Here is an 18,016-nt window from a genome sequence, read left to right as displayed (position 1 = left end):
TACCGCAAACCCATATCCCCAGCCTCCTCTAAAATCTCTAGGGAGTGATTATCTTTTGACAAATGGCTACCCCAGTAATCAGAGGAGCTCGAGATGAGTATGACAGTCTCCACCCTCAGCCCCTCGGTGCTCACTGTGAGAGCTCTGGCAGAAATCATAGCCTGGGGTGGTACAGGCTACCACGAGATGCCTGGCAGTGCACTGCACTCAACTCACCGGATGCACGGAAGACGTTTGGACAGGAATTCAGACAGGAATTTCACGTGTAAATGTTCCTTTTAGAATTCTTATATTAAAAAAAGATTATTATACAGGTGATATACACAGGGTTATGGTTATATAAGTCAGGTAAAGAGTACATTTCTTTTTGGACGGTGTCACCCCTCCCCTCGCTGTCTCCCAGTTTTCCCTCCCATCCCTGCCCTGCACAAGGTGAATTGTTGATTTTCCACACAATGGCTAGTGAGTACCACTGCTGCATTGGTTCACCCTTGGCTCTACCACTCCTGTCAGAATTCTTGTAGTTAAAGGCCTTTGGAAAAACATATGTTTATCACTGCTGTGTGGGCTCTCTTTTTTTTTTTTTTTTTGTCTTAACAGAAATTACAGTGAATTATAGACATGGCCTTCCTGTCATCACGCTCACATTGCCATCGCGAAGAGAGCGCTGTCAGTTCGTGGTCAAGCCCACGCTGTCCACCGTGGCTTCCTTCCTTCAGGATGTGCAGAACGAAGACAAAGGGGTCAAAGACGTGGCCGTTCTCACAGCAGGTACACAGCTGCACAGCGGCCCCGGACCTGGGTGTTGGTTCTTTTCTAAAAAGAATTTCATCCTGTAATTCATTATAGAATAGTTCATTGTCCTTTCTCGAGTTCTTTGTTTACACACACCAGTGTGATTTTAAAAAGGATAACCACATTGAATACAAAATCAGTGAAATAAGTTTACAGTATAAGTTCAATTACTTGTTCCCTCAACTTCGCCATGAGTACTTCCCCTCCACCCCCCAATGCCCAACCCCCACCCCGCATTGGCATTAGCCCGTTTGTAGCAAAATTGAAATACATAGGAAATGAAGTATAGTTTCATTGGTCAAAATATCTGGTAATTAAATGCACAAATAGTGCATTTATTTTGTCATCAGAAATTATAGTCTAGTATGTTTTTGACAATTCATTCTTGAAATATGTATATACACATTTGCTATATACATACATATTAGCACACATATATTTGATATATATGTAGGTATATACATATGCATGCACACACACACATACACACATATATACATATCCCAACAGAGGCGATTAGTTTGGCACCGCTGGCTCATGCCTATAATCATATCTACTTAGGAGGTTGAGATCTAGAGGACTGTGTTTGAAGCCAGCCCAGGCAGAAAAGTCCAAGAGACTCTCTCCAATGAGCCAGCAAAGAACAGGACTCAAGTGGTAGAGCACTAGCTACTAAGACAGCCCAGCAAGAGCTCTAGGCCCTAAGTTCAAGCCCCATACTGGGAGGGGAAAAGATTAGAGGTGATGAATAATTTAGACGTTACAACCCATTGAGGATATGACTTCTTAGTTTCCATGGTCTGAAACCAATTATCCCCTAAAACAGAATGAAGAATTACTCATTTCAGGCCAACATTCAGAGGGGGCTACCTGATAAAAATAAGTTAACGTTACCATTTTTCCTGTAATATTAAATGCACAGTATCAACTTAAAAGTTAATCATTACTGTTGCAGTTTTGAAAATATTTTTCTTATCCATGTTCAGAACCAATTTGGAGATAGATACAGAAGTTGGAAATTGGAGATTAAAGAATTAGTTCATCCAACAAGTATTTCTGAAGCATCTAACACATGCCAGGCCCTTTGCTAAGGAAATGACCAAGGAACAAAACAGTTACAGTCTTCTGCCCCATGGAACCTACATTTTAGGAGGAAGAAGTAATGGGAGAACACAACAAGTAAAAAGCAATAAATATCCAGGTGCTGGTGGCTCACGCTGTAATTCTAGCTACTCAGGAGGCTGAGCTTTGAGGATCATGGTTTGAAACCACCCAGGCAGTAAAGTCCATGAGGCTCTTATCTCTAATTAACACCAGAATGCTGGAAGTGGAGCTGTGGCTCAAAGTGGTAGAGCGCTAGTCTTGAGCAAAAAAGCTCAGGGACAGTGCCCAGGCCCTGAGTTCAAGCTCCACCACCCAAAAAACAAAAAACAAAACCAGTAAATAAATACAAGAAAGCCATAAGTCATACATTCTGAGTGATTTAGAGAAAGCAGGCAGGTCACAGGTCAGCACTAGAAAGGGTATGTTCACAGAAAGTATTAGTTAAATGACTAAAATAAGGGCATCTTGCTTTTTCCAAAAGATTGAACAGCTTTGCAAACACACAATGCAAAGCAAGAGAGTAGGTAAGTCGAAGAAACTTTTCCCTAAGATTTTAAGTAAACAGTCTGTTTAGTCTGATGTTGAGTCACTTGAGGTAACACCTTTTCCTAAGAACTGACATTGAGTCCATTTTACTGCAGGTGTAAGCAGATACTTGCCGAAGAATACATGAAAAATTTAGCATGATAGCTGCTTTACAGTGTTTCATGTCCACTTTTGCTGATTCATATTTTTGTATAAAGGATAATATATTTCAACCATATTTACTTCTTTTTATTATATTTTCTTTTTGTGCTGGTACTGGGGCTTGATCTCAGGACCTCATTCTTTGGCTTAGATTTTTTGCTCAAGGCTGGTGTTCAACTACTTGAGCCATGACGCTACTTCTAGCTTTTTGTTAGTTAATTGGAGTCTCAGGACTTTTCAGTGTGGGTGGGGTTCCAACCTCCATTCTTACCTCTCAGCCTCCTGAGTGGCTACGATTGCAGGCGTAAACTGCCAGTGCCCAGTAGCTGCTTGCTTTTTATAGTAGTATTTTAAGAAGCAGATTTGAAGTCATTTTATGTAAAATTTAAATGGCATGAGGAGAGTCAGATAAAATGATAGGTGTGTTGCTGTTTTTATCTTGGTGGTGGTGGTGTTTCCATTTCCTGGAGTTTTTTTTGTTTTTTGTTTTTTGTTTTTTGCCAGTCCTGAGGCTTGAACTGGGGCTTGAGCACTGTCCCTGGCTTCTTTGTGCTCGAGGCTAGCACTCTGCCACTTGAGCGACAGTGCCATAGGTACTGTGCCTCTGTGTTCCTCTCATAAGAGTGTCCTCCTTTGGTCTCACCATGAGTGACTGCTTAGAGTCCTGTGTAATTTATCATGTCCCAGTGTATTTTAGGTCCAGCTTCTGCATATGAGAGAAAACATGTGCCATTAGTCTGAGCTTGGCTTACCTCACTTAACATGATTTGAACCGGGTCCATCCATTTCCCTGCAAATGACAGAATATTATGCTTTCTAATGGCTATGTAAAATTCCATTGTGTATAAGTATCACAATTTTTTTTTCATCCTGGGGTTTGAACTCTGAGCAACTTTTACTCAGAGGTAGCACTCTACCTCTTGAACTACAGTGCCACTTGTGGCTTTTTCTGTGATTAATTAGAGGTGAGAGTCTCATGGACTTTCCTCTTTGGGCTGGTTTTAACCAGAATCCTCAGATCTCAGCCTCCTAGTAGCTAGGATTACAGGTGTGAGCCATCAGCACCCAGATTTTTTGTTGTTGTTGTTAACTTTAAAGAGACTGTGGCTCTGGTGGCCCACACCTATAATACTAGATCTGAGGATCACAGTTTGAATCCAGCCTGGGCAGAAAAGTCCCTGTGAGTCTCTTACCTCCAATTTACTACTCAAAAGCTGGAGATGACGCTGTGGCTCAAAGTGATAAAGTGCTTAGATTTGAGCAAAAAAGAGCTCAGAGATGGAGCCCAGACCCTGACTTCAAGCCCCATGACAGACAGAGAGAAAGAGATTCTGTGGGTGACATTTGTTTGGGTTTAATTTGGGCTTCAAAAGTGTTCTGAGCTGTCAGAATTTGTTTTTCCCACTGTGTGGGTTGAATTGTTTGGCAATTCTTGGGAAAATGATCTCACCCCAGCTGATGAGCAGAAACCCAAACAGCCAGACTCTATAGAGTCAGAGCCAGGTGCAGACTTGACAGATGGCAGCAGCAACCAGTTCCCATACCACAGCTGGAGAACGTGGTTGAACCACAGCTGAGCAAACACCTGACTAGACAAAATACACAACTGCAGGTGGACTGCTCTGAACAGAACTCAGATAAGGAAAACTCCAGCCCGCACTAGTTTTCTACTGGTTATCCAGTGGGTTTGCCTTTTTGTTGTTATTTTTGTTATTGTTGGTTGTGGGGCTTGAACTCAGGGTCCTGGTGCTGTCCCTGAGCTCTTTTTGCTCAAGGCTAATACTCTACCATTTTGAGCCACAGCTCCACTTCTGTTTTTCTAGTGGTTAATTGGAGATAAGAGTCGTATGGACTTTCCTGCCTGGGCTGGCTTTGAACCTTGATCCTCAAATCTCAGCCTCCTGGGTAGCTAGGATTTCAGGCGTGAGCCACCAGCGCTGGCTTGAGTTTGTCTTCTTAATACCTGGGTTACTTTGTAATTTTGTTCAAAACAAAAGCCAGAAGTAGGCTATATCAGAAGCTGTATACAAAAATCATGTTGTACTTGAAAAAATTAAGATTCTTTTCCTTCTTATTTTTTATTATGCTTAAGTAGTTTTACAAAGGGGTTTCAGTTCAACATTTCTGTGCGTGAGTGCAATGCAACTTGATCAGTGTCATCCCTTCCATCATTCCCCATCTCTTCCAACCCCTCCCATCCCTCAACTTACCTAGTTCCATTTTGCATATACACATTGAATATTATGACTGCATTTGCCCACCTTTCCCCTTCCATTTTTCTCCCCCCTCCCCTTGGCCTTACCCTCACCCTGACCACACATATTCCAGCTTCCTGATTCTCATTTTGTTAAACTGTAAGTTCACTGTTCAAAGGAGTTCCACCATTGGAACCCTCTCCGCATATATCATGTTTTAGTTAACACGTTGGGCATATATGCATATGATCTTTTCTTTTATTTATAATTTAGATCTAACTTCCACATATGAGGGAAAGCATGTCTCTTTTATTTCTCTGAGTCTGACAATTTTTTTTCCAGAATCACCCATTTCCCAGCAAATGGCAGAATCTTCCTAATGAGTAAAATTCCATTGTGTGTGTGTGTGTGTGTGTGTGTGTGAGTGTGTGTGTGTGTGTGTGACATTTTCTAAGAGATTGTTTTCTCAAATGTTCCTAGGGCAAAACCAAAGCTCTCGAGAGTGCGTCATTTCACTAGAAGGGCTGATGATCTTGCCCGGGACATGCTGCTACAACTCCCAGCAGCAGAGCTAGATGGCAGCTCAGAAAAAAAATGTCTGCTTAGCCCAGACTTAAAGAATTTTGTTTGCACTGAGAAATTGGCAGACAGGGTAAGCCGTGTACGTCGAAGCTACGCTGGCTGCGGGTACCGCCACGGCCATGTGTGACCGGTGGTGGATCAAGTGCGAGCTTCAGTACAGTCAGGAACAGAGAAATCCTGTTAGCAGCTAATGGATGATCGCTCCCCCTCTCTACCCTCTGGCTCCTGTAATTAAATTTAGGACATCACAGAATTTTTAATTGCTGGGATATTACAAGTTGCTATTAGAAATCTCTCCTACCTCTCTCCATGCCCAAGAAATAAACTACACAAATAGAAATTTACTTTTTAGTCTTAGTGATGTTCATTAACACCTTTTGAAATTATCTTTCGTGTACAAAGGGGTTTTAATCTAAGCTATATTCCTTTTTATCCGCACCGCTTTACCTCCTTGGGGTTTTTCAAAAACTTATATACTCTAAAGCTAGGAAGTGAGTGAACCAGTGTACAACCAGGAGCTGTACTTTGTGATGTTCTTTGGCTACTAGGATTCTTTTTCCTGTGTGTATGTGTGTGTGTGCGCACACGTGCATGTGCATACCAGTACTGGGGCTTGATCTCAGCGCCTCGTGCTCTTGCATGATTTTGTTTTCCACTCAAAGCTGCTGCTCTACCACTCGAGCCCACCTCCACTTCGGGCCTTTTGCTGATTAACTGGAGATAAGGGTCTCAAGGACTTTTCTGCCTGGGCTGGCTTCAAACCACAATCCTCAGATCTCATCCTCCTGAGTAGGATTATAAGCATAAGCTATACCACAGCCACTGAAAAGCTGATTTTGTTTATCTTATAGGCAATAGTAGAATTTGAACCCAGGGCCTCCCACCTGCTAGACAAATACTCTACCTCTTGAGCCATGTCTCCAGCTTGGTTACTACAGTTCCTAATTGGAACCATAATTGTCTTGATCTTAGCTTCCGAGTAGCTAGGATTACAGGTGTGAGGCCCCAGGCCCTCCCTGGTGCCTGGCAATTTTCACTGGGTTGGCAAGTCATCATTATTTTAAAGCGAGGACATGTTTTTGCAATGTTTTCTTTCAGATGGCAGTGCGATTCCAGTTTCAACTTTCATGGATGTTTTACTCATGGAAGATTTTAAACTCATCATTAACAAAGTAGCATACGATGTGAAGTGTCCGAAGAAAGGTAAGGAACGCAGCTCTGCAGCTGTGTTCACTTTTGTCGTTTGCTGCAGGGCTTTTACAGAGGCCTGGTGGAGAGGTGATCTCAGAAGTATTCCACAGTGGCCCCTTTCCCCTCCTGGAAGCAGGAGGGAGGTTTTCTCTTAGGTTTTTATTTTCCCTTCTGGAGTTCATTTCGATAAATATTACCATATATGATCAGAGGTACATAGGCATTGTGCCTTTGTGTGCCTCTCCTAAGAGTATCCTCCTTTGGTCTCACTGTGCCTAGAGTTCTGTATAATTTATCATATTCCGGTGTATATTAGATGTAACTTCCACATATGAGAGAAACAGGAGCAGTTTGTCTCTCTGGGCTCGCCTTTCCTCACATAAAATGATTTGTTGTAGGTCCATTCATTTCCCTGCAAATGACATCATATTCTTTCTAATGGCTGTGTGAAATTCCGTAAGTACCACATTTTTTTGGTATCCATTCACCTACTACAGAACATCTGGGCTGTTTCTCTTAGCTTTTTACTATGAAGACTTTTAGAGGTAAAATTCACAAAACTAGCTGGCAGTGGTGGCTCATGCCTATAATCCTAGCTACTTGGGAGGCTGAGATCTGAGGATCCCAGAGTTTGAAAAAATCTTGAATCACCACATTGAGGCTCCTAGTTACTTGTCAAGTTCAAGTGTTCCTGTTCACATACCAAACCTTGCAGGTCGCTGCTGTGGCGGTCTGTTCCAGCAAGTGGCAATGCTCTGTAGCTACCTCTCTCTTCATATCGGGGGGGAGGGGAAATGTAGTTTGCTCCCTTGATCTCATTTCTCCTATGGGTCTAAGGTATGTCTTCCAGTTTGCTCAGCTTTCTGTTTGTTGTTGGGATGAACTAAGGACTTCCAAGCTCCTTAGCATGCCACGTTAGAAACTGGAAGCCCTAGCTTTCATTGTAAGCTAAGCTTGCGCATCCTAGTCTGAAAACTCTTAAATCTGAAATGCTCCAAAATTCAACTTTCTGAAAACGCCACAGTTTGACCTCTTATGATTGGTTGTAGGCAAACTAGTACTAATGCTATGGGGGCTGGAGATTGTAACTCAGGGATTAGAGTACCGCCTAGTTTGTACATGCCCTGGGTTCATTCCTAACTACTGCAAACCAACCAGCCAAGTAATATATATGGACAGAAAATGAGGTGAAGGTAAAATAGATCTGCTTCATAGTAAATTAAAAATTAAAAAAAATAAACAAGCCAGCAGACTAACTACTCAGCTAGCTACTCAAGATGCTGAGAGCTGAGGGTTGCAGTTTGAAGCCAGCCCAAACAGGAAAGTCTGTGAGACTCTAATCTCCAATTAACTCCAAAAACCCAGAAGTAGAGCTGTGGCTCCAATGATAAGAGCATTGCTAGCCTTGAGCAAAAAAGCTCAGGGGCAGTGCCCAGGCCCTAAGCCGAGACCTCAGGACCAGCACCCAAACAAACAACAGCAACAAAACAAGCCAATAAGATGTCATTTCCAAACTGTAAGGATCTAAAATCATTTTCCTTTGGTAGAGAACGGAGATCTTTGTCCATGTATGCCATAATTGTAGGCAGAATGAGGGAGGTCAGAGCGCTTTTCCTCAACCTGCTTCTCCATTTCCCATAGCTCAAAATCCTGTGCCCAAGTGGCTTCCTGGGGAGGGGGAGGTAGATACAATGTAGACAGTATGTATGAATTCCTTTTCAGATCTACATCTTGTTGTGACTCCCTTGTTAGAAGAACATATCCAGACTACTTTTCAAATGTGTTTTTGTGACTGCATACTCTCTACCATCCTTGACGGATTCTGAAATAATTGTTGGAAAGGTGGAGCTACGAGGCGGGACCTGAGGATGAGCTCAGCTCTGGGGTGGAAGGAGGAGAGGAAATGGCCTACATCCTGGCCAGTGGACACTCCCCTAGCTTTCCCTCCATCTACTGTCAATCATAAGACAAGGCCAACACCCAGTCTTATGCCTGTTGGCCATAAACTGATCACTACAGATTGCCCTTGTGGGCTCAGGAGCTGGAGGCCAGACTAACTCAAGCATCCCCACGATGTGCTCGAGTGATAGGCACTAGGACTCAGCATGTTCTGACTTCTCTGGAGGAAACCAAGTGTGGTGACTGCTTCTGTTTCCCCGGTCTCTCCTCAGAAAAAGCCAGTCATGAGCACATGGCAGAACTGGAAAACGTGAAGTTTCTGGTCCACAGACTGTTCACAGTGTTGCACTTAGAAGAGTTTCAGAAGAAAAGGGAGCACCATTTGTTGGAGAAAATCGACCTCCTGCAGGAGCAGCTGCGGCCCCTGGAGCAGGTGGGGCCACTTCCCAGTTGGTCCATTTGGAAAGTAATGCTTCCTGAGGGCGCCTTACCTAGACTGTTCCGGGCCATTCCCCCTCTCCTAAGTCTGCGAGTTCAGTTCTCACGAGGAACTGAGGTGGCAGGGAAAATGGAACAAAGACATGGAGAACTTAACTCACATGACTCAGGGAGTCTGACTCCAGAGCTGAGAGTGTCTCTGTAAATCAGAATCCCAGCAGGAATGGGAAAATTAACTTCCAGTTCTTTGGGGGATGTGATACGAGTTCTGATTTAAGCCTATAATCCTACTGCGATTTTTTTTTGGTGGTGGTGGGGACTGATTTGTTGAGATAAGGTCTAATTAGTTTTGGGCTAGCTTCTAACTGGTGATCCTTCTGCCTCAGCCTCCCAAGTGTGGGCTGGAATTACAGGCATGTGCCACCACACCCCAGGTTCCAGGCCAAGGTTGGTTTATTTACAGGTGAGGTATATCTTTCTACAGAATGGTAGTTTCTGGAGATCTAAGCAACTTTTAATAGTGATTATCTCTAAGGGAATTTAAGGGCCTGGCAGAGAGAAGGACTTGTTTTATTTTTCTGGGTGATTTACTCATTTGGATTAAAGCTTAAAACTTATCTACAAAGATGCCCAGTGGATCTCCTCTTGTCCAGTTGCTCCAGTTGGTATGTTCCCACACCCGGAGTCACTCTGTCTGCAGATATTCTTCTCTTTCCCCTTGCTAGGTACAGCTTCCTTGTTACAGTAGGATGTCCTGATACTATGTGATTGTCTCTTGAACCTGGGCCAGGTGCTGGTGGCTCACACCTATAATCTGCGCTACTCAGGAGGCTGAGATCTGAGGATCACAGTTCAAATCCAGCCCGTGCAGGAAAGTCCCCTTGAGACTCCTATCTCTACTTAACTACTCAAAAGCCAGAAGTGACACTGTGGCTGCCCTAGTCTTGAGCAGAAAAGCTCAGAGACAGCGCCCATACCCTGAGTTCAAGCCCCACAATCAACAACAACAAAAGAGAACCTGTAAATAGTTGTCTGTGTGTGTACAGGTGTGCCTGTTGGATGGGATCCGGAAGTGGTACTGCTGGGTCAAAGAAAGCAGGCCTATGGTTCTAGTTAGTTTTCCGAGAATGACTTCTGTGTTTCTCATTAGACACCTTTCTTTATAGTATTTAGCGTTATTACGATTTTTCTAATGAACTGATTTGGAAATGAGGAATCAGATTATTTCTTCATATGCCTGATCTCTTTAAGCAACATTTGATCCAATGCACCACAGTGTGCATTGGTTCAAATGCTGCTTTTCTTCTTGCCCTCGTTGGTGTGCTTGTAACTTGAATGAAGTGCTCTTCCTCCCCCAGGTGAAAGCTAATATCGAAGCTCAGTCGGAAGCCAGAACCAACGGCCTCCTGTGGGCTGGCTTAGCTCTGCTCTCCGTGCAGGGCGGGGCTCTGGCCTGGCTCACCTGGTGGGTGTACTCCTGGGATATCATGGAACCAGTTACATACTTCCTCACATTTGCAAATTCCATGGTCTTTTTTGCATACTTTATAACCACCCGACAGGTGAGTAGTTGAAAAGGGGTGAGACTATCTTTGTAAAGACCACCTTGTCCAGCTCAAGTGAAAAGCAATAAACCTTTTTAGTTAGTTACTGCTGGCCAAGTTTTCATAAAGTTGTCATATTACCATTATTATTGTGGGGGCGGGGATATGCCAGTCTTGGGGCTTGAACTCAAGGCCTGGGAACTGTCCCTCAGCTTCTTTAGTTCGAGGGTAGCACTCTACCACTTGAACCACAGTGCTACTTTTGACTTTTTCTATGAATGCAGTACTGAGGAATTGAACTCATGGCTTCATGCATGCTAGGCAAGCACTCTAACACTAACCACATTCCCAGCCCGGCATATTATTATTGTTCACAAGGCTGAAGAATTTTTATAGCTCAGGGAAATCATATATAACCTAGATGGGTGAATCCATTTTGACCAATCTGTCACATTTATGTTTTCATTGTTCTAAGTAACTTCAAAAGCCAGGTATTGTGTCTCACACTGATAATCCTAGCTCCTCATAAAGCTGAGATCTCAGGATTAATGTTTGAAACAAGCCCTGGTAGTGAAATGCAAGAGATTCTTACCTCCAAATAACCAGCAAAAAAATTGGAGGCATGGCTCAAATGGTAGAGCACCAGCCTTGAGCAAAAACAGCCAAGTGAGAGTATGAGGCCCTGAGTTCAAGCCCCACTACTGGCATGCCTGTGCGCGCGCATGCGCGCGCACACACACACACACACACACACTTTAACATTGAATTTGTGTTGAAAAACACCCTATAACTTTAGCTTTTGCTCATGGTGGTTTTATCAAAACATCTCCATTTTTTTCCTTTTTTTGCCACTACATGCAATTTTCTTTTCTCAGCTTGCTTGCTCTTAGAAGGAGCAGCCGATCTCAGAGAAGACTCAATGATGAAGTTGTGCCAGTTTCTGTTCTCTTGGTAGAGTGCCTTTCTCAGAGGCAGAATGTTCGTTCATACCATGTTGGGTTTTTTTTCCTGCTTTAGAATTACACTTACACATCTGTGCGGAGTAGGCAGTTTCTTCAGTTCTTCCACAAGAAATCACAACAGAAGCATTTTGACGTGGAGCAGTACAACAGGCTGAAAGAAGACCTGGCAAAGGTATCACCTCTCCTGCGAGCACATCTTACAGCAGGTTTTGTCTAGAGCCAGAGCTTGGTGTGGGAAAATAAGGCAATGGCTGAATCACCATGGAAGGTTTTCCATGTGTTTTGGGATTAGTGAGCAAAGTTGTTGAAATATCTCATAGTAGTTTCATAGACTACTGTTACTGTATTTTGTACTCTGGTATCACCGTAGCTTTTGGGGGGTTTTGTTCCTGGGTTTGTTTTTGGTGGTATTGGGTTTAAACACAGGGCATCATGCTTGCTAGGTAGGTGCTCTACCTTTTGAGCCATGCTACCAGCCCTTTTTGCATTGCTTATTTTTGAGATGGGTCATTGCTTTATGCAAAGGCTTATGCTTCCTTGCATATGAGCCACCATACCCCAAGAGGCTCTCATGGTTTCAGTGTGTACACAGATGTCTCTATTTGTGCTAGTACGATGCATATTTGCAACAGAAACCTGTTTGCAAGCAAAGAGAAAGTGGAATTTTAGGGAGGCAAGCCCTGTGGTGGTGGGCCTTAAGGAAACAAGTTCTTAGCATCACTTAACGAGGCATGCACTGGTCGGAAGTGAGAGACCCATGGTGAACCCAAGAGACGTAGCTTCAAGCCCATCAAGTGGCTTTGAAAAAACTCACAGTCTGCTTCTTAGGCAACTTTGCTCCTGGCCTCTCAGTATACTTGGTTCAGATTATTTCTCAGCATGGGACATAATTTTTATCCTTTGGGTTTTTTGAGGGTACAGTGCTACCATGGCCTCACCTTGAAATCCTTGGCCTCCAATGTGCTGATATTGCAGGTATATACTACCACACTTAGCTTCTTTTTTAATACAAAATTTTGTTACAAAAACAATTGAAGGAAATGGAAGTAGGTAGCTCAAGTGGCACACCACCAGTCTTGGGGGGCAGGGGAGGTATATCTCCTCCCTGAAATTAAAAACATACATAATGGTTTCCTAAGAAAACTACAATTGTACTTTGTGGTTTCTCTTAAGGAATGTTACTTCACAGGGTGTTATTTTCAATCTATGCACTTTTATCAAGGCAATCAACTAGCTAGAAAAAATGGAAGCTGGTAGGTTATGAGGTTAAGATTATGAGCTGTTCAGGGTGCTGGTGGCTCATGCCTGTAATCCTAGGAACTCAGGAGGTTGAGATATGAGGATCATGGTTCAAAGCCAGCCTGGGCAGGAAAGGATTACAGGCATGAGCTACTGGTACCTGGCTTGTAAGACTCCACTGGAATACTGGAAGTGGCACTGTGGCTCAAAGTGGTAGAGTGCTAGCCTTGAGCAAAAGAACTCAGACAGGGCTCAGGCCTTGAGTGCAAGCACCACCACCAGAAAAAAATAAAGAGCTGAAGAAACATTGTGATGAAGGAGATACGTTTTTGTTGTTGTTTTGGTTTTTGGTTTTTAAGTGTAGAGTGCTTACTAGGGCTTCAGTACAGTCAAAAGAAAAAAGTAACCTCACAAAATTAATTTTGGCATTTTCCCCTATTCTGTCAGATCACAGTGCATTTTCTTTTTCCCATGACAGGCTATGGAATCCCTGGACCAGGTCCGCCATGCACTCTCTTGGAAAATTCACTGAGTTTCTCACCCTTTAAAGCACCAATGGATTTCTCCTGTATGTATTAATTTGTAATTTAAAAACGAGACATTTTGGGGTTTCATACTTGAGTTAATAAATCTGCAGAAAACAGAAGTCTTCTGAGAAGTTGTCATGCGAGGCTCTTGGTTTGTGGGCTTGCCTGACTTGGATGTTACACAGGGCCTGTGGGCTCCCAGCAAAGGAGTGCCTGCTGGCTAGACTTCCAGCCCATCCCTGACCAAAACTCATGCCAGGAAGTGCTTCGAATAATCTTAACTTAAAAAAAAATGTAGTAACTGTATAGTTATAATTGATGCTGACAGATTTTTAACTATTACCATGACAGATTTCTAAGAATAACCATGTACTATATTTTATCATCAGAATGCCATAAAACTGTACATTAAGTTTTGAAGTATAGAGTCATATAGCCAAGCACTGGTGCCTCACATCTGTAATCCTAGCTACTCAGGAGGCTGAGATCTGAGGATTGCCGTTCTAAGCCAGCCCAGGCAGAAAAGTCTCCTTGAGACTCTTATTTCCAATTAATCACTCAAAAGCTGGGAGTGGCACTGTGGCTCAAGTGGTAAAACACTAACTTTGAGCACAAAGAGGCTCAGGGACAGCACCCAGGCCCTGAGTTCAAGCCAAAACCGACAAAAAAAAAAGTCTGATCTTTGAATCATCATTTAGTATATGAGACAGTAATAGTAAAACATTTGACAAGAAAAACAAGTCCACAAGTAAGAATATGAATTACAAAATTTATAAAACATGATTTCTTAATATCTCAAAGGATTCATTCTTAATCTGTGAAACTGTTGAAAAACAAAATTCTGTTTAAAAAATGGAAGTTATGTCAGGCACATATTTACTGTTTATATTTTCAGTTTACTAAAAAAACACTACAAATGCTTATAGATAGGTATGTATGGTATTTCCTGAGGACTTTGTTTCAAACCCTTTTGCCATGAACTAAAAAAAAAGGCACTTTGCTGCTAGGCATTAAACCCTGACCCGGAAACGTAAAAATCGCGGGGTCATATGCGATTCAACCTGGTATCAGTATAAAAGGTAATAGATAAAACCAAACAGCCCCTACTTCCTAGATTTGGGCAAGAAATGAAGCTTCTTGGTGAGCATGGAGGCAAAGCATGGCACCTGCTTCTTGCCGATGGCGCTCAGGTCCTTGCAGAAGTCCACGCGGCGCTGGGACACCTTCCTGTTCACCAACGTGAGGAGCTCAGTGAACTCCAAAGATGAGCCGTATTTCCCCAGCAGCTCACACAAATCCTGAATGTACCAGGAGCCATTCACAGTTTCTCGGTGGGAGTAGTACCCTAGAACAGGACAATGAGAGATGCATTACAATTCATCTCTATAGAAGTGCAGGTTCTCAAAGACCCCTGGAAAAGATGAAGATGTATCCATGAGGGAAATGAAATTTCTTCTGTTTCTGAGAGGAAATTCTGAAGAGGGGAATTTTCAGTGACTATAACAAGATATTCTTTTAGCAAAACACTTCTCAACTTCCCATGACTGCCATGTCACCAGGAATTGACAGCAGTGGCAGTATTTAAATATTGTTACTTAGTCAGCACAGGTTGCAGAAATGATTCTTTTTCTACATTTTTTGTTTTGTGCCTATCCTGGGGCTTCATTCAACTCAGGGTCTGGGCGCTGTCCCTGAGCTTTAGTTGTGCTCAAGGCCTGCGTTCTACTACTTGAGCCACATCTCCACATCTGGTTTTAGGAGGTTTTCTGGAGCTAAGTCTCATAGACTTTCCTGCCCAGGCTGGCTCTGAACTATGATCCTCAGATTGCAGCCTCCTGAGTATCTGGTATTATAGGTGTGAGCCACTGGCACCTGGCTTTTTTTTTTTCTTTCTATACTTTGATCTCTGTGCCATGTGATCAAAGAAAGCTCTTCTATGTCTAGGACTTTCTGTTATTTGGTGATTCAATCTCAAAAAACTTGACCCAGCTCACTCCCAGGAGAAGTCAGGAGCAGCCAGGAAACACCCACTCACCTTCGGCTACCGAGTAGCACATGAGGAAGTCGGCTCCAGCCGGCAGCGTGTACACCGAGGCCGCATCGACCTCTGTTACGTTGTCTAGCCGGTCTGTCTGATTGTCCACGGCATCCAAAGGAATGACAGGCACATCGTGCTGGTTTCCCCGGCATGCCTACGAAAGGAAGAGGAAAGTTCTTTGCCTGCTGTTTTCTTCCCACTGTGTAGAGAATGTGGAATTCAATTCAACTCAGTTATCAGAGGAAACAAGCAGTTAAACAGTGTACTAGGCCAGGAATGGTGGCACATGCCTATAATACCAACTACTAGGGAGGTGGAAGTAGGAATGAAAGGCCAACCCAGGCAAAAAAGGTAGTAAGACCCTGTCTCAAAACTCAAAAAGGGTCAGGCGCTGGTGGCTCACACCTGTAATCCTACTCAGGAGGCTGAAATCTTAGAATCGAAGTTTGAAGCCAGCACAGGCAGAAAAGTCCATGAGACTCTTATCTCCAGTGAACCACAGAAAAAGCCAGCAGTGGCCTGGTGCTTTGGCACCAGCTCAGGGATGGGCCTCAGGCCCAGAGTTCAAACCACCTCAGAAAGGCAGAGGGGTAGAGAGAGCACTTACCTAGCATGCAAGCACAAGCTCTGGGCTCATTTGGCAGCACCACAAAATGAAACCCAGAAAGCATTCAGGTTGACAAGGGACTAATAGCTGTTTCCATGACTGTTTCCTTTCAGTTGATTAAAAAAAAAAAGTATTCTGTAGAGAAGGAGAAAGCCACTGCGGTTGTAAATTTTCTTGTGTTACTAATCATATCATAGCACTGGGAGTTACTGTGTTTTAAAAGCTATGGCATTATCTAAGTATTTTAAATCAGGCAGTAGTTCCAGATGTCAAGATGACATTGCCTGGCCTAAGCCTTCGATGTGCCGTTCTCCTCTGGGTCCCACTTTAAAGTAAGGTTCTAAGTTTGCATGGAGAGAGAGAGAGAGAGAGAGAGAGAGAGAGAGAAATGCACAAAGGGAGACCATGTGAAGGCAGAAGGCCAAGATGGCCTGCAAAGCCATGGAGAGGCCCTGCTAACACCATCTCAGGCTCGCAGCCTGCAGTTCTGAGACAACCAAGTCCTGTCTCTCACATTTTGCACACCCCTTTTCAGGCTACCTTTAACTTGGGTAAACTCATCGACTGCTGTGACTCACATGACCAACCATTTCCTGATGACTTCTCCCACCTGGTTTACTTCTCCCGCCCACCAGGACACCTGTTGTAGGTTCTAGACTTCCATCGCCAACTGCACAGAACATGGACACTCCATGCACTTGCCCAAACCAGAAATCTTACCTTATAGCTGCCCCTCAGCCCCACACACCCCTTGCCATGGCTTTAGGGCAGAATGTGGTACCATTTCCTATCCTCCAGGCCACTCATGCACTCGCCACTAGGCCATATTCCGCCCCCTCTGTACAACTCCTTAATAATAAAAAATATTTTAAAAAGAGATCTCTATTGAGATGCCAGATTATCTTATACCAAAGAGTATATCCATAATATACTTTTTTTTTTTTGCCAGTTATGGGTCTTGAACTCAGGGCCTAGGCGCTGAGCTTTTTTGCTTAAGGCTAGCAGGCAGCCATCTTGGTTCTGGGGGCAGGGGAGAGGGGTGGGGTAGGTTCAGACTGGTCTCTTTGCCTATGTCATTTCCAATGCAGCATGCTCTTTGTTCCACAGACTTCAACGCAGCCTGACAAGCTGCCTTGCATGGTCCTCTTGCACAGACATCTCCCTGTTCCCATTGCTGCCTGTGGCACACCCAGTGCAGCACCTGGGTTCGTTCCTGTCATTGCAAATGCCACTCCAGATGCTGCTTGCACAGATACCGGCAGAGGGGAGAGCAAGGGTTATCACTAGTAGCTGGAAATGCAACTCTAATTGACCAAGGTTCACAAAGGGCCTTTCTAATTGCTGGAGAAAATTATTGTGGAAATAGACTTTGAAGCTTTATCATCACAAGTACCAAACCATGGATTTTGATAATTATGATCAGTCTTACCTGAATGATAAAGATCTTGGGTTTTCCAACCAAGCTCTGACATTTGTCTCCTTTGAACAAGCCCGTTAATGTCTGAATTTCAATCTTGGCGTCATAAGCATAAATGTGATTGCCTTCGCCGTGGCTCAGGAAAACACACACAAAGCAGTCGGCATCAGCGTGGCTTGCAGTTGATACTAGGCAGGTCCCCAAATATGCATACAGAAATGAAAACAAAGGCTTGTTATCTGCAGAGAAATTCCATTTACTAATGCTAGAACACAGATACGTCCGTATGGTCTGGTAGCATTTTTTACCCTTCAATAAATGCAAAACTTCAATGAATGCAACTTTTAAAAATCTTATACCAAACTCTCTCTGATCTTTAAATATCTGAATCATTAAAGCTCAAAGTGCCACACTTGAGCAAAAAGTCAAGCAAGAGCATGTGGCCCTAAGTTCAAGCCCTAGTACTGGCATATGCTCGCATGCACACAAAAAGGATCCAATGGCATTATCTTTAAAGTTCTAGATGAATTTCCTGTGGCATACCCTATGTGGTCACTGTATATGATTTTGGCATACTAGATATTGTATATATGCCTACCTGATCTAGGGAAGGGAAAGAAAAATGAGGGTATAAGATATCACAAGAAATGTATTCACTGTCTTATTATGTAACTGTACCCCCTTTGCACAACACCTTGTCAATAAAATTTAATTTAAAAAAAAAGGATCCAAGTTAGTTGGCAATAAAGTATCTCTGAGCTTCCCCAGAGCGGACTGGAAAGACCCAGATG

The 18,016-nt window shown here is 43.4% G+C and overlaps 2 protein-coding genes across 4 annotated transcripts in view; one reads left to right on the top strand and one right to left on the bottom strand.

Annotated features, from left to right (window-relative positions):
- Positions 1-13,294, top strand: part of Mcub (mitochondrial calcium uniporter dominant negative subunit beta) — a 34,508-nt gene extending 21,214 nt beyond the window's left edge. Inside the window, exons 3-8 of the mRNA XM_048333845.1 lie at positions 601-771; positions 6,462-6,566; positions 8,726-8,886; positions 10,250-10,453; positions 11,453-11,569; positions 13,115-13,294. Of these exons, the coding sequence (XP_048189802.1) occupies positions 601-771; positions 6,462-6,566; positions 8,726-8,886; positions 10,250-10,453; positions 11,453-11,569; positions 13,115-13,168 (812 nt within the window). The 3' untranslated portion in view covers positions 13,169-13,294. The remainder of the gene's footprint in view (positions 1-600; positions 772-6,461; positions 6,567-8,725; positions 8,887-10,249; positions 10,454-11,452; positions 11,570-13,114) is intronic.
- Positions 13,295-13,918: 624 nt separating this feature from the next.
- Positions 13,919-18,016, bottom strand: part of LOC125341720 (caspase-6) — a 28,494-nt gene continuing 24,396 nt past the window's right edge. For all 3 annotated transcript variants that reach the window (XM_048333840.1, XM_048333841.1, XM_048333842.1), the window contains 3 exons: positions 17,238-17,413; positions 15,199-15,355; positions 13,919-14,508 (listed from right to left, as the gene is read on the bottom strand). In XM_048333840.1, coding sequence (XP_048189797.1) covers positions 14,267-14,508; positions 15,199-15,355; positions 17,238-17,413 — 575 coding nt within the window. In that variant the 3' untranslated portion in view covers positions 13,919-14,266. The remainder of the gene's footprint in view (positions 14,509-15,198; positions 15,356-17,237; positions 17,414-18,016) is intronic.

This window comes from Perognathus longimembris, chromosome 24 (assembly GCF_023159225.1).
Source record: "Perognathus longimembris pacificus isolate PPM17 chromosome 24, ASM2315922v1, whole genome shotgun sequence".
In the NCBI taxonomy this organism is placed as follows: Eukaryota; Metazoa; Chordata; class Mammalia; order Rodentia; family Heteromyidae; genus Perognathus; species Perognathus longimembris.
The sequence above is the reverse complement of the archived record's forward strand: the minus strand, read 5'-3'. Positions and strand labels throughout refer to the sequence as shown.